This window comes from Callithrix jacchus, chromosome 10 (genome assembly GCF_049354715.1).
Source record: "Callithrix jacchus isolate 240 chromosome 10, calJac240_pri, whole genome shotgun sequence".
In the NCBI taxonomy this organism is placed as follows: Eukaryota; Metazoa; Chordata; class Mammalia; order Primates; family Cebidae; genus Callithrix; species Callithrix jacchus.
In genome coordinates this window covers 53,701,495-53,715,923 of record NC_133511.1, presented here as the reverse complement: position 1 = coordinate 53,715,923, position 14,429 = coordinate 53,701,495, and the positions used below count along the sequence as shown (strand labels likewise).

At 42.4% G+C, this 14,429-nt stretch overlaps 1 protein-coding gene across 11 annotated transcripts in view; it reads right to left on the bottom strand.

Annotated features, from left to right (window-relative positions):
* ME3 (malic enzyme 3) overlaps nucleotides 1-14,429 on the bottom strand; it is a 220,742-nt gene that overhangs the window by 115,698 nt on the left and 90,615 nt on the right. For all 11 annotated transcript variants that reach the window (XM_035265303.3, XM_078339995.1, XM_078339996.1 and 8 more), the window contains exons 3-4: nucleotides 3,419-3,552; nucleotides 290-439 (exon numbers count right to left, since the gene is read on the bottom strand). In XM_035265303.3, the coding sequence (XP_035121194.2) occupies nucleotides 290-439; nucleotides 3,419-3,552 (284 nt within the window). The remainder of the gene's footprint in view (nucleotides 1-289; nucleotides 440-3,418; nucleotides 3,553-14,429) is intronic.

The window sequence follows — 14,429 nt, the reverse complement described above, 5'->3', positions numbered from 1 at the left end:
GAGAAAAACAACCTGAACTCTCTCTCAGGCCAACCCTGAGCATGCTAAGCATTTATTATTTAGAAGTAAAGAAGATTCAATATCCCCTTGCTAGCTACTCTTTCAGCTCATTTCTCTACTGATGGGGTCATTTTCCTGAGTAAGTGCTTAAAATCAAATGTCTCTTTGTTGGACCACTGATCCAATCAGGAGTTAGCCTGTAGGGTCCCAATAAGCATGAATGGTGGAAAGAATTTATTCCCCTCTATGAAGCAGCCCCTCCCAGAGCTCTCATTCCACAGTGGCTCACCGGGGTCTGCGGAAGGTCAGGCCATAGTGCTGACAGGCTAGCCCCACTGTGGGTGTGTACACAATCGGCATGAACTTCTCCACATCCGAGGTCAGCACTCGGTAGAAAAGCTTCTCATTCCGGTCTTGGAGTGTCATGAGAATGATGTACCTTGGAAAGGGAGAGAAAAAGCAGGCTGACATGTGGTAGCAGCAGGCCCTGATGCCTCTGTGGTATGGTGCAAAGACCCAGGACTCTTGCTACTGCTCAGCTACAAGGGTACATTCACAGGCAAGCCATCTGCCCTGAGCATGAGCTTCAACAGCTATGAAATGTGAAGATGACCTGTCTGTGGTGCTTATTATTATACATGGCGTAGGTACTGTTCTACTGTTCTAAATATTTTACATTAATTCCTTTAAAATTTCCAATGGCTTGTGAAGTAGGGAACATAATTCTTGCCATTTTAGAGGCAAGGAGACTAATGTGGAGAGAAATTGACTCACCCCAGGTCTCATGGCAGGGTAGGAATTTGAATCTAAGCAATCTGACTCTGGAATCTGTGCTCTCAACTACTGTGTATGATGCTTATGATATTATGTGGACATTAATGAATGACAATAGCATAATAATTTTCTGGGGGTGGGGTAGGGTCAAGGAAAATCCTGGGCATATAAGCACTCTATGGACTGGCCTTTCCAGCAACACTGGGCTGGTTCCTGTCACAAGTTTTGATTTCCAAAAATAACCTCGCTTTTACCTATTCCCTGAAACCTGAAATCACTAAGCCAAAAAAAGAGCCTTCCATTCAGACTCCTAAGAATGCAAAAACCTCTGTGAGAGAAAACCTAGGGGCTGAAATTCATAATTAAATGTGACTGCTAATGTCACAGCCTTTCTAGATAATAATCTAGGGGAGAGTACCAAGGTACCTGATGTTTTGGCATGGGGCGGGATGAGAGAAATGCTCTAATAGGGAAAAATACTCTGTGCTCTGGTGAAATGATCACTGGGCATGATATCAGGATCCCAGGTTTGAATCCCAGCTCTGCCGTTTATTAGCTGTGTGAACTTGGGAAAGTCTTGTGTGACCTCTTGGGTCTCAGCCTCTTCCTCTCTACCAAAGGCATTGGTCCTTTGGTGGAAAACTGAAGTGTGTTCTGGAAGGTGTTTTTAGCAAGGGAGGATTGATACTCAGGAATAGCCAGGATCTCAACCCATTGCCAGGGTAGGATTCTCTTACCCAAAAGCCATTTGTGCACATTTTTTCTCAATTCTACATTCAGTTATGTCAAACTAGTAACCTGAAATCAGCCATGGTACAAGCATTTATACTAGGGAATCCGGGAGATGCCATAATTTCCTATCCCACCCCTCATCCCACATAGAGAACCAGTTATAAAAGATTTACCAGCACACCACTGCCCTTACCCTAGAGAAGATGGGGAGTTTTCTTAGCACATCCCCAAGCACCCTGTAAAATGAGGGATTCCTGGGAATAAGTGGGTCAATGTGGTCAATGCAGCATCAGGAGCCAGCCCTGTACAGCTCCCAGGAAAGGGCATACTCTTTTGTCCCTGAGCCTGGAATGTTTCCTCAGGCCTATGAGTGAGGCCCATCTAGATGGAAAGAACTGGGGAGGGAAGGATTTTGGAATTTAACTTTTAGAATTTAATATCTGTAGGAAAGAGGATTTCACTTTGGACCTGATTTCTTCTTTATAAATTTAACAAAAGTAGAAGGTTCAGATTGTTCAAAGTTAGGGCGTGTCTCATCCTGTTAGTTGAATTCATTGTGTAATTTCTGGCTTGCTCTTCAGAGTGACTTAGCTAGACCTAACCAGAGTGAGATTAAAAAAAAGAGGGAGAGGATACTTGGCCTGACTACAGTATGGCCTTGGAATTAATATGAGTAACATCCTTCAAGTTTAGAGTTTTGGGAGTAGGGGTGGGATGGGCAGAGGCTTCCGTGTTCATCACCACTCAGAAGCAATGGATGGTATGGGGGAAACATAGGAATATGAGTGCAGGGCGACCCTGGCATGCTGCTGAGCTCTGCCCCTAAGGGGACAGCCACACGCTCAAGGACCCAAAGTTTTGGCCAGTTTGTTCTATAGTTTGTTTGTTCTAAGAGGGGAATTCCTTATCTTCTTTTTACATTTCTGCTAGAGCCCATGACAAGGTGACATATTTACTTGACAAATGCTGACATAGTACCTACTATGTGCCAGGCACTGTTCTAAGCACATCATGAATACTAAAGCATTTAATCTTTATAACAACCCTATGACTTTTCCCTGTGGTACTCATTGTACCAATGGGAGAAGACCCATATAGGCTAAGTAACTTTTGCTATTAAGAGGTGGAATATAGATTTGAACTCAATGTAGTACTAGAATCTAGTCTTGTAGCCACTGAGCTCTGTTGCTTCTTAGCTGTGGCATAGAAGAAAAATGAAAAGCATAGACTCTGGAGTCAGGTCTCCGTGTCCAAATCCTAGCTATGCCCATTTATAGCCATGCTACCTGGGAAGTAACACCTTCTTTAGTAAAGCTGTTAAAGTTGACCCTGTGATTCCCTATTGGCTCTTTATGTCTGGATCTCCATTGGAGAAGAACGCAGAGAGGGGGCAGGGTTGTTAACTGCTCCCCATAACTTCTAACAAATGATATCTAGGTTCATCCTAAGGCATCCCCTGTCCATTTCCCTCTCCCTGACCATGTCCCCCTAATTCCAGGAACCCAAGCCATGTACCACTTCCTTAACATGCCTGTCTCTACGTCTTTGCTCCACTTCTTCCCTCTTAGTGAAATGCTCTTCCTAAACTCCATTGCTGTCTGCTGAAGTCTTATCAGTGCTTCTTATGCTGACTCAGCTTCTACCACTTCCCAGAGGCCCTCCCAGATTCCAACGGTTAGAATGCAGTTTCTCTTCCCAGTTCCCTCAGGACATGTTGGCTCTGCCTCAGTCATAAAAAGCCTTGTCTCTCAGGGAGACCATGAATCCTTTAGAAGGAAGGGCTGAATCTGGGAAGTCTTCTGGCTCTCAGCCTTTTTTAGCTGGAGAGTTTCCAGAAAACCCTCTGTGAAGCACAGGAAACAGACAGCTCAGCCCAAGGACCAGGCAGAGAGAACAGATGCTAGGTACTGACTTGTCCAGGTCACTCTGCTGCCGCTCGTAATATCTCATGATCCGGAGGAGCTGGACGTCCTGGCTCAGAAAGCAGGGGGGGATTAGGCCGTGGATTCCAAGCTGCAGCCTTTCTTCAAGTGTAAAGGCCATCCCCTGGGAAGAACAAGAAAAAAACACCCACACATAAGTGCATACTTGGGAAACAAAGAAACAGAGGGATGTTCCACCCACAGACAGGCAAAAGTCAGTGTGACTTGGTAGAAAGGGCCCTCAACTCAAATCCCACCTCTGCTATTTAAGTAGGAGTGTCATCTTGTGCCAGTTAACTTTGATGCTTACTTTTAGCTTCCTCATTGGAAAAAAATGGAGAAAATATCTGTATCATCAGGGTTTCTCTGTTTTTGGTTTTGTTTTGTTTTGAGATGGAGTCTCATTCTGTCACCCAGGCTGGAGTGTAGTGGCGTGATCTCATCTCACTGCAACCTCCACCTCCTGGGTTCAAGCAGTTCTCCTGCCTGAGCCTCCTGAGTAGCTGGGATTATAGGCGTGCACTACCACGCCCAGCTAATTTTTGTATTTTTAGTAGAGACAGGGTTTCACCATGTTGGTCAGGCTGGTCTTGAACTCTTAACCTCATGATCTGCCTGCCCCAGCCTCCCAAAGTGCTGGGATTACAGGCATGAGCCACTGCACCTGATGGTTTTTCTGTTTTTTTTTTTTTTAATATATGTTTTATTTTATTTTTTGGAACAGTGATATGGTTTGTCTCTGTGTCCCCACCCAAATCTCATCTTGAATTGTAATCCAAATCCATAGTCCTAATCACTGGTGGGAGGTGATTGAATCATAGGGCGGGTTTCCACATGCTATTTTTGTTATAGTGAGTGAATTCTCATGAGATCTGGTTGTTTGATAAGTGTCTGGTGCTTCCCCCTTTTCTCTCTCTCCTGCTGTCATGTAAGACTCGCCTGCTTCCCATTCCCCTTCTACCATGATTGTAAGTTTCCTGAGGCCTCCCTAGCCACGTGGAACTATGAGTCAATTAAGCCTCTTTTGTTTATAAATAACGTAGTCTCAAGTAGTATCTTTATAGCAGTGTGAAAATAAACTAATATAAACAGTATTTACAGAAAAACTGAGAAGACAGTTCCCATATACCCCTTCATCCAGTGTCCCTGATTATTAACATTTGACATTAGTAGTATAAGTCCATTAGAGTTAATGAACCAATAATTATCCATTATTATTGACTAAAGCCTTTATTCAGATTTTTAAAAGTTTTTATCTAACACACATATATATATAGATAAATATATGTATTATTAATATATATTATTTATATTATATATATATTTTGTTCCAGGACGCCATCCAGGATCCCATATTAAGTTTAGTCATCGTTTCTCCTTATGCTCCTCTTGGCTCTGACAGTTTCCCAGATGTCCCTTGTTTTTGATGACCTTGACAGTTTGGAGAAGCCCTGGTCAGGTATTTTGCACATACCCCTCTACTGGACCTTGTCTGATGTTTTTATTATGGCTAATGGGTTTTTGGAAGGAAGATCACAGAAGTAGAGTGCCATTTTCTTCACATCAGACTAAGGGTACATATAATAAATGTGATTATCACTGTTGATATGGACCTCAATTAGTGGCCAGAGTCATGCTTATCAGGTTTCTCCGCTGTAATGTTACTCCTGCTTACTTCTGGCCTTGGCCATTGGGAGTATTCTCAGTTGGTTCTTGGATTTCTTTGATATACTACCCATAATGTAGTGGTGCTGGGTTTTTTGTTTGTTTTATTTTGAAATTCCTTACTTTCTGGCATTACAAGATGCTCCAGGTTCATCCTGTACATTGCTAGCTGTGGTCCTAGACTAAGCCATTTCTTCAAGGATCCCAATTCCTTTTTTGGAGCATGGTATTAGAAGGCAACATTTGGGTACTACTTAATCCTGTGTCCCTTAGATATTTCAAGTCCCTCTCAGTTGGCAGAGCAAGGAAATATACATGTGTATGTTAAAACACAACATATGAATGAATGAACAAAATGTCTATACATGCAATGAAAATGTATTCAACAATGAAAAGGAATGAAGTTCTGCTCTGTGCTGCTTCATGGATGAACCTTGAAAACACTGTGCTAAGTAAAATAAACCAGACACAAAAGGACTAATATTATGTGATTTTACTTATATGAAATGTCTGGAACAGGAAAATTAATAGAGACAGAAAGTAGCTTTGAAGTCCCCATGGACTTGAAAGAAGGCAAGTGATGGCTATTGATTATTGGTTACAGAATTTCTGTTTGGAGTGAGAAAAAGTTTTAAAAATGGATAATGGTGATGGTTGTACAACATTGTGAATGTACTTAGTGCCACTTAATTGTATAATTAAAAATTGTCAAAATGGCTAATTTTATATTATATATATTTTACCACCGCTTAAAAAACTACTAAGGTAATATATCCCAAATTGTTGAATTATACAACCTTAAATGGGTGAATTGTATGGTATAAAAATTATATTTCAAAAAACTTTTTTAAAAGAGTTCTTTGCATGTTTTGAATATAAGCCCTTTACTGGACACGTATTATGTAAATATTTTTCCTAGACTGTGGCTTGTCTTTTCATTCTCTTGGCAGTGTCTTCACAGACCAGCATTTTCTAGTTTGAATGTTGGGGAGCAAGATGGGGAATAAGAAGATGTCATGGAATCTCTGACCTGGTCATAAGCAAACTCTGTAGAGACAATGTTTGCTGGAAGAAGTTACAGAAACTGTACTCACAAGAGATACTGTGAGAATGGGACACAGGCTGCCTCACCTTTATCCCAAGATGAGAAGGTCCAACACATGGTAAAAAACAGACTTTTTCTGTGTAGAAGTCAGGGTGGCCCTCCTGGGGTGAGGGCTACCCTGAAACTGGAGCTCCTGGAGACACTTCCTCAGCTTTCTCATGGAAGGCCCTAGCAACACTAACAATAGTGATCCCCTGAGTTGCTCCATGGGTGGTAGACATCAAGAAGGAAGGGGCCAGAATCCCCAGCGGGGTGGGGGGTATTATGCAGGACTGCTAATGTGACTCCTGTTGAATTTAAGGCTGATCAGAGCTGGGGCAACTCTGGTTAAGTCTTTCATCTATACTGAGTCCCAAATAATGCAAGTTTTCTCCTAAATGTGAAGAAAGCTGTGTGGGTGATAAATGAGACTTCGATTATGCTGTTGGCAGGCAGCTTCCCCCAGATTCCCTTGGGGAGAGAAAACCCACAAAGGTAGGGAGCATCAGAGCTCCCTTTATTCCTCTGCCACTCGAAATGATTTCATCCAAAACTATTACAAGCCCTTCGATAGGGAATTACGAACCACAGGGAGATTCAAACCCATATACTGATTATCCACACCGTATAGGTGTTGCTATCATCAGCTCTAAGGAAGAGACTTTAATGAATATCTAATCTTATTCTAAACTTTCCTTACAGCCACATTGAGAGGGAGGTTTTACAACCTTCTGTTTACAGATGAGAAAGCTAAGCAGGAGAGGTTACAAAATGCTCCTGAAGTTCCATGGCTGTTACTTCATACTCTATTGCTTCCTATACCAGGATGCATTTTGTAATCAGTAAGTATACTGGGTGTGATAAATTTTTTTTCTGATAATTTTCTTTGCCTAGAGGTAAGTGATAAAACCATTTGTATTCTTGTCACTATAGTATACATCCTCCAAGGACCTTGATGAGATGGACCTCAGAAAATGTGGTAGGGTATCAGGGGAGTTGTGAGAAAGGAGTGGATAAAAAAAGAGAGGGCTGGGGGCAGTGTCTCAGGCCTGTAATCTCAGGACTTTGGGAGGCTGAGGCGGGTGGATCACTAGGTCAGGCATTCAAGACCAGTTTAGCCAACATAGTGAAGCCCTGTCTCTACTAAAAAAATACAAAAGATTAGTTGGGCATGGTGGTGGGCAGCTGTAATCCCAGTTACTTGGGAGGCTGAGGCAGGAGAATCACTTGGACCTGGGAAGCAGAGATCACGCCACTGCGCACCAGCCTGGGTGACAATGCGAGACTCCATCTAAAAAAAAAAAAAGAAAGAGAGAAAAAGAGTGAATGAAAGTTAGGCTTCTTGGCTACTCTCAATTTCCTCTGTTTTGTGATTTGGGATCTTTAAAACTTTGAATACTGTGCTTCTTTTGTATTTTTACAAAGTAATAAAGGCAACTTATGATACAATCCAGATTGTTCCTCCTTACAAAAGAACTGAAAGAATTGTTTGAAAGATCTATCTTAAGAGAGGCTTTACTCTGTTTGAGAGTATGACTCACAGAGACCTCTTAAAGTGATTCGCACATATAGTCCCCCAATTTTTCTTTATCAAAACCCCACACCACCAGTTCATAATCCCCTGTGTTGTTCACTAGCTTTTCAAGCAGGGAGCAACACTGAGGTCCCAGATTTTTTTTGCAGGAAACCACCTTGCCCTGCAGACTGAACACTTTCACCAAATGCTTTTAGGCAGGTGACTGTTCGCTGCCTAGATAAAGACTGTGATCCCCTTTCTTAAGCCTAGAGCATCCTGGGGAGGCATCTAATTATGACATCATTTTTGTTAATGATCACCATGGCCTTTAACAACAGTCCACTTCTATCTACAAGGAGAAATGTTTTTCTTGGCTGACTGCCACTACTTTTGTATTTGAGGAAAAAGTATGACTTTTTAGCAACTGGTAATTTCAGGGATTAAAAATAATACTTCTTGAAGCTACTATTCATCTTGAAGCTAATGTTAAGGCAACCTCAGATTTACAAGTCTGCAAAGCAGAAATACAGGCATTGTAGTTGCACCAAAGCCTCCATCATAGAACAGGCACAAGACAGTTCTCTAGGGCTTAAGGAGGAAGTGTGAGAACTTATATTTCTCTACAAAAGGAATAAACTTTGCTAACTGGCACTCAGGTGCTTGTTCTGTAGATGTAAAAAAGTCGTGAAGTATACGAGGAGTCCGAACGTAAGAGTAGGGACTGCACAACATGTACAAGTCAGAGGAATTGATGGTGGGACCCTTATTTGACCCTTATTCATTCTTAACACATTGAGAAGTTATAGTTTCTGTGTGTCTAGCAAATAGAGTTACAGATTATATTATCTAGTTTTAACAAAACTCTCCTTATAGGACAGGCAGCTTTTGTAGAATAGCCAACTCTCACAGTGATATTTTTACCTAATACCCTTGTGGAATTCAGCTAGGACATTCTGGTAGGGATATGCCTATTGTTACTAGTTTGAAATGTCTCAGCTGTTACAGGGCCACTGCTCTATCCTGTTCGAGTCCTCACCTGCTCTGGATTCTCCCAGGGAACCTTTGGATCTCCTCAAGACCTACCAACCAATGCGTTAATGTCTGCAATAGTAGGAGGCCTCAAGATCCTTCTCTAGCACTAAAGACTGTGATCATGTTGACTGGTCAGTGCTTATGCTGAACCGTTAAAAAATTTCAAGCTGTCACTCCTGAGTTTACCTACTTCCTCAGCTTTCCTGAATGATTCAGCTACTGAACTGTACCGGTGGGCTCAGCCCTGTCCAAGTTACCAGGATGAAATTTACTGGCCTCAGAGGGAAGATATTTCAATAGATCCCACCATCAAATGGCAGGGCACAAAGGCAGCAAGCCCCTTAGATGGTGTTCTGTCCCAGCCTCCTGCTGTTCAGAGGTCCTGGCTTCCCAGTGTCCATTCTTTGTGTCTGAGCTTGCCCAGAGGTCAGTATCCCAGCACTGTTGGTGATCTGCCTAGTGCTTCTAGACCCAGATCCCTGCTGTGTACCTCACAATCTCTTCTTGTTCATTCAACAAACATCCATGAGTTCCTACTTTGTGCCAGGCCTGCCATGTTAGGCACCGGTGATTGCTGAACAGAACAGATTGAGGTCACCGTCCTCAAGCATCTACTAGAGGAGTTATGTGGGTTAACATACAATAGCAATCCTGGGCCTCTGCCTTAGGCAAGCTACTTCTACCACTTATTAAATGACGTGCTGCCCATTTCATGTGTTGTGGGATCAAATGAAATAATGCAGATAACATGCTTAGCACAGATACTGGTACACAGGAAATGCTCAGTGAACACCAGCTATTCCCCTTATTACTATTAGTATTGTGTTCATGGGGCAGGGTGGCATAAGAGAGCTCATGAGCAGATGCTGGGGAGGAGCCTTGAAGGGTGGTCAGGAGCTAGTCTGGCAGAAGGGGCTGCAAGACAGGGGCTGAAGGAACATCACCACATCACAATGTAACTGCTTGTCCAAGGGCTCAGGCACCACACCAACCTTTGCAGCCCTATGTGCGCTGGTGTAAGCTGGTGTTTTGGCTCACACCAACACCCCTGTTCCCCATGCTCTGACCCCTTCCTCCTTTCCTGCTTCCAATCCATAGTCAACCATCTGCAACCTCCAGGAGGCCTCCCTGCTTCCACCATTCCACACAGCAGTGCTGTGTGGAATGGTGACCCACTGGGTGACCCAATGGGTCAGGTACTGAGACAGATACTTAATACTCATCATCTCCTCTCATCCCCTGAATCCAGAAGGAAGGTATGATGATTATTATTCCGACTTTGTGGACTAGGAAACTGAAGTTTGAGGGGTAACTTGCCCACGGTCACACAGCAAGCTGGTGGGAAAACCAGGAGTAGAACCCAGGCCTAAATATTTCCAACATTCTGACTCTTTCCTCTGAGCTAATCAACAGCTCCAAGACTTGAAAGATTTTATAAGTTGTTGACTGAGTTAGCTTTTTTTGATTAGGGATGTGATTAACTTTACCTACAGAGCCAAGTATCCTAATGATTTCAGCTACTTTTGAGCATTCCTCTGTATTTGCCTCAGATCAGTCAGCCCATCTGCAAACAGGTGTGCCTGCACCTCTGAGTTCATGCACTTGGCCCATGGCACACACATAGCCATGTTTCCTCTGACCAGCATCATTACTGGAAGGAAAGATTAGCAGACACCGTGTAACAGTAAAGGTTTTTTTGTTCCATACGTTACATCATTCTCTGAGCGGACTGCTTATGATATAACCAGCTTCCTCCATCAATCAACCATGGCAACATAGAGGGTAGCAGAGCTGGGATAGAGCTGAGGGCAATTAGCTCTGAGATTGTACAGTTTAAGATGATGAGCTGTTAGGGTATCGGAAAGTACTTCCTCCTCCTTGGGCATATTCCTTCTTCACTCTATTTGTTTGGGTGTTTAGGATTTTTATGAGTTAGGGTGATGTGGATTCTGACTGGAAACAGGAAGTGGGATTACTGAGGCTGCTGTTCCCTGCACTGACCTCCAGATTTATGAAGGCCCTGAGCACACTCCTGAGATAAATATATGGAGGGGGAGGGTCTCAGAAATGGCATTGGGAAGCCTCCACAGACACAGATCTGAGGATGGCCTTCCTCCCTGACATATTTCTCTGATCAGGTGCAACATTACAGATCCAGAAACACATCGTAAATTCCTAAGAGGGGAGTCGGGGATACGCTGCTCATTACTGCCCAAAACCAAGCCTAAAGCAGCCTAAACCTCAAAGATTGGGCTATGGGGCTATGGGCTGTAATGCCTGCAACCTTCCATGTGTGACATACACAGAAGTTCTTGTTCTGGTTGGGAGATACAATTCAATTTCCCCTCCATGGTATTCAGCCAGCAATGGAGGTGCTGTGCTCACACAGCCAGCATGGGGGAATGGGAAAGGAACTAGACGACAAAAGTTCTACTTTCAGTTCGTCCCGTGGCTGTGTGATCTTGGAGAAATTACTTGACTTCTCTGAGTCTGCTGCCCTTACTGGGTCATTGTGTCAAAGGGGAATGTTAAAATTTCTGTAAATTCAAAGAGGTGATTTTAAAAAGTTTGAGAAAGGCTGTGCCTATTGCAGTTTTAAATCTTTTTAGGTTAAGGGTTATAAGCAATTTGGCAGTTGCACTTAATAGTCCTTTCCTAACTCTTTTCCGTGCAAGACAATAAGTTTTTTTGAGGTCAGGGACTTTGTCTCAACGAACTGCATGTTCCTTCTACCTCACACAGTAACTGGCACAGGATAAGTATTCCAGAAATAAGCAGATTGATGGATTCATTCATTCTTTCCACAAAAAACGTAGTAAGTGTCTTCTTTGTGCTTAGTCCTATTTTAGATCCCTGGGAACCAGCAGTGGAAAGATATAGAAGGTTCCAGCTCTCTACAGGCTCTAGGTCAGCCAGTCTTGTAACTAGTTTGTCGTAGCCTGCCCTCACTACAATAGCAACATGAGTCTGCTCAGTGCTGCGATGAGGAAAATGTGCTGTATCTGCACTGTCCAATGTGCTAGCCACTGACTACCACATTGTGGCTATTGAGCACTTGAAATGTGGCCAGTACAACTGAGAAACTGAATTTTGTATTTCCTTTAATTTTAATTAATTTAAATATAAAGAGTAACATACTGTATTGGACAGGGTGGATTTTTCTCACACTGGGGATCATTTCCAGTCTGGCCTAGTGGAAAGCATGGGAACAGGGTACTCAGAACCCTGGCTTTGGATCCGGCTCTGGCCAAGTGGTAGAGACACCCTAGTCTACCTTGATGCAGAATGATGGTTTTTTGTGTGGAATAGGCTGGGAAAGGCAGGGTAAATAGGAATTAGAGATGAATATAATGCCAGGGAGGGGCGGGAGCTTGGCAGAGAAGAGCCCCAAAGGCCTGTGGCCACACTCGGGAGGCAGCAGGCAGGAGAGGCCTTTAGAGGAGCTTGGGATCCTCATTCTGGCAAGCCCAGCTCCTCCAGAGGAGAGAAGTTTAATGGTGTAAGGTTAAGGGGAAAGTTCAGAAGAAGCAGAACAACTTTCACAATGAGTGATTTAAAAAGTTGAGGGGAGGAAACAACTTTAAAAAAATGACTGAATGTAGGATAGAAGCAAATAAAATCCAAGGGGCAGGAATTCCTGTGACAGAACAAACAATGAATCTTTCTTCCCAGAACCCCTTGTGGGCATGTTCTGCAAATACTGGAAACAACTAGTACATTTCAAAGCTGGGTTTTGTTGGGCTTTGTTGCATCCAGTAAAGCTCTGAAATAGTCTACAACCTGGTGTATGAAGGCTCTTATGTGAGGGCAGCCCTGGACAAAATAACAAAGGAGGAAATTCTTTTTTAAACTTCTGGGATACATGTGCAGAGTAGGTTTGTTACATAGGTATAACTGTGCCATGATGGTTTGCTGCACCGATCAACCCGTCATCTAGGTTTTAAGCCCCATATGTGTTAGGTATTTGTCCTAATGCTCTCCCTCCCCTTGCCTCCTACCCTGCAACAGGCCCTGGTGTGTGCCGTTCCCCTCCCTGTGTCCATGTGTTTTCATTGTTCAACTCCCACTTATGAGTGAGAACATGCAGTGTTTGATTTCTTGTTCCTGTGTTAGTTTGCTGAGGATAATGGCTTCCAGCTTCATCCATGTCCCTGCAAAGGATATGATCTCACTCCTTTTTAATGGCTGAATAGTATTCCATCATATATATATCACATTTTCTTTATCCAGTCTATCACTGATGAGCTTTTGTGTTGGTTCCAAGTCTTTGCTATTGTAAATGGTGCTGCAGTAAACATATGTGTGCATGTGTCTTTATAGTAGAATGATTTATATTTCTTTGGGTATGTACCTAGTAATGGGATTGCTGGGTCAAATGGTATTTCTGGTTCTAGATCCTTGAGGAATCGCCACACCATCTTCCACAATGATTTAACTAATTTACAATTTCACCAATAGTGTAAAAGCATTCCTATTTCTCCACGGCCTCGCAAGCATCTATTGTTTGCTGACATTTTAATAATTGCCATTCTGACTGGCATGAGATAGTATCTCATTATGGTTTTGATTTGCATTTCTCTAATGATCAGTGATGATGATCTTTTTCTCGTTTGTTTGTTGGCTGTTTATCCTTTGCCCACTTTTTGATGGGGTTATTTTTCTCTTACAAATTTATTTAAGATCTTTGTAGATTCTTGATATTAGATCTTTGTCAGATGGGTAGATTGCAAAATATTTCTCCCATTCTGTAGGTTGCCTGTTTACTCTGATGATAGTTTCTTTTGCTGTGCATAAGCTTTAGTTTAATTAGATCCCATCTGTCAATTTTGGCTTTTGTTGCAATTGCTTTTGGTGTTTTAGTCATAGAGTCTTTGCCCATGCCTATGGCCTGAATGGTATTGCCTAGGTTTTCCTCTAGGGCTTTTATAGTTTTGGGTTTTACATTTATGTCTTTAATCCATCTTGAATTAATTTTTGTATCAGGTAAAAGGAAAGGGTCCAGTTTCAGCTTTCTGCATATGGCTAGCCAGTTTTCTCAGCACCATTTTTTAAATAGGGAATCCTTTCCCCATTGCTTGTTTTTGTCAGGTTTGTCAAAGATCAGATGGTTGTAGATGTGTGGTGTTATTTCTGAGGTCTCTGTTCTGTTCCATTGGTCTAAATGTCTGGTTTAGTAGCAGTACCATGCTGTTTTGGTTACTGCAGCCTTGTAGTATAGTTTGAAGTCAGGTAGCATGATACCTCCAGCTTTGTTCTTTTTGCCATATGTCTTGGCTATATGGGCTCTTTTTCCATGTGAAATTTAAAGTAGTTATTTCTAATTCTGTGAAGAAAGTCATTGGTAGTTTGATGGGAATAGCACTGAATCTATAAATTACTTTGGGCAGTATAGCCATTTTCATGATATTGATTCTTCCTATCCATGAGCATGAAATGTTTTTCCATTTGTTTTTGTCCTAATTTCCCTGAGCAATAGTTTGTAGTTTTCCTTGAAGAAGACCTTCACATCCTTTGTAAGCTATATTCCTAGGTATTTTATTTTCTTTGTAGTAATTGTGAATGGGTGTTCATTCATGATTTGGCTCTCTACTTGTCTATTGTTGGTGTTTAGGAATGTTTGTGATTTTTGCACATTGATTTTGTATCCTGAGATTTTGCTGAAGTTGCTTATCCTCTTAAGGATATTTTGGGTTGAGACACTGGA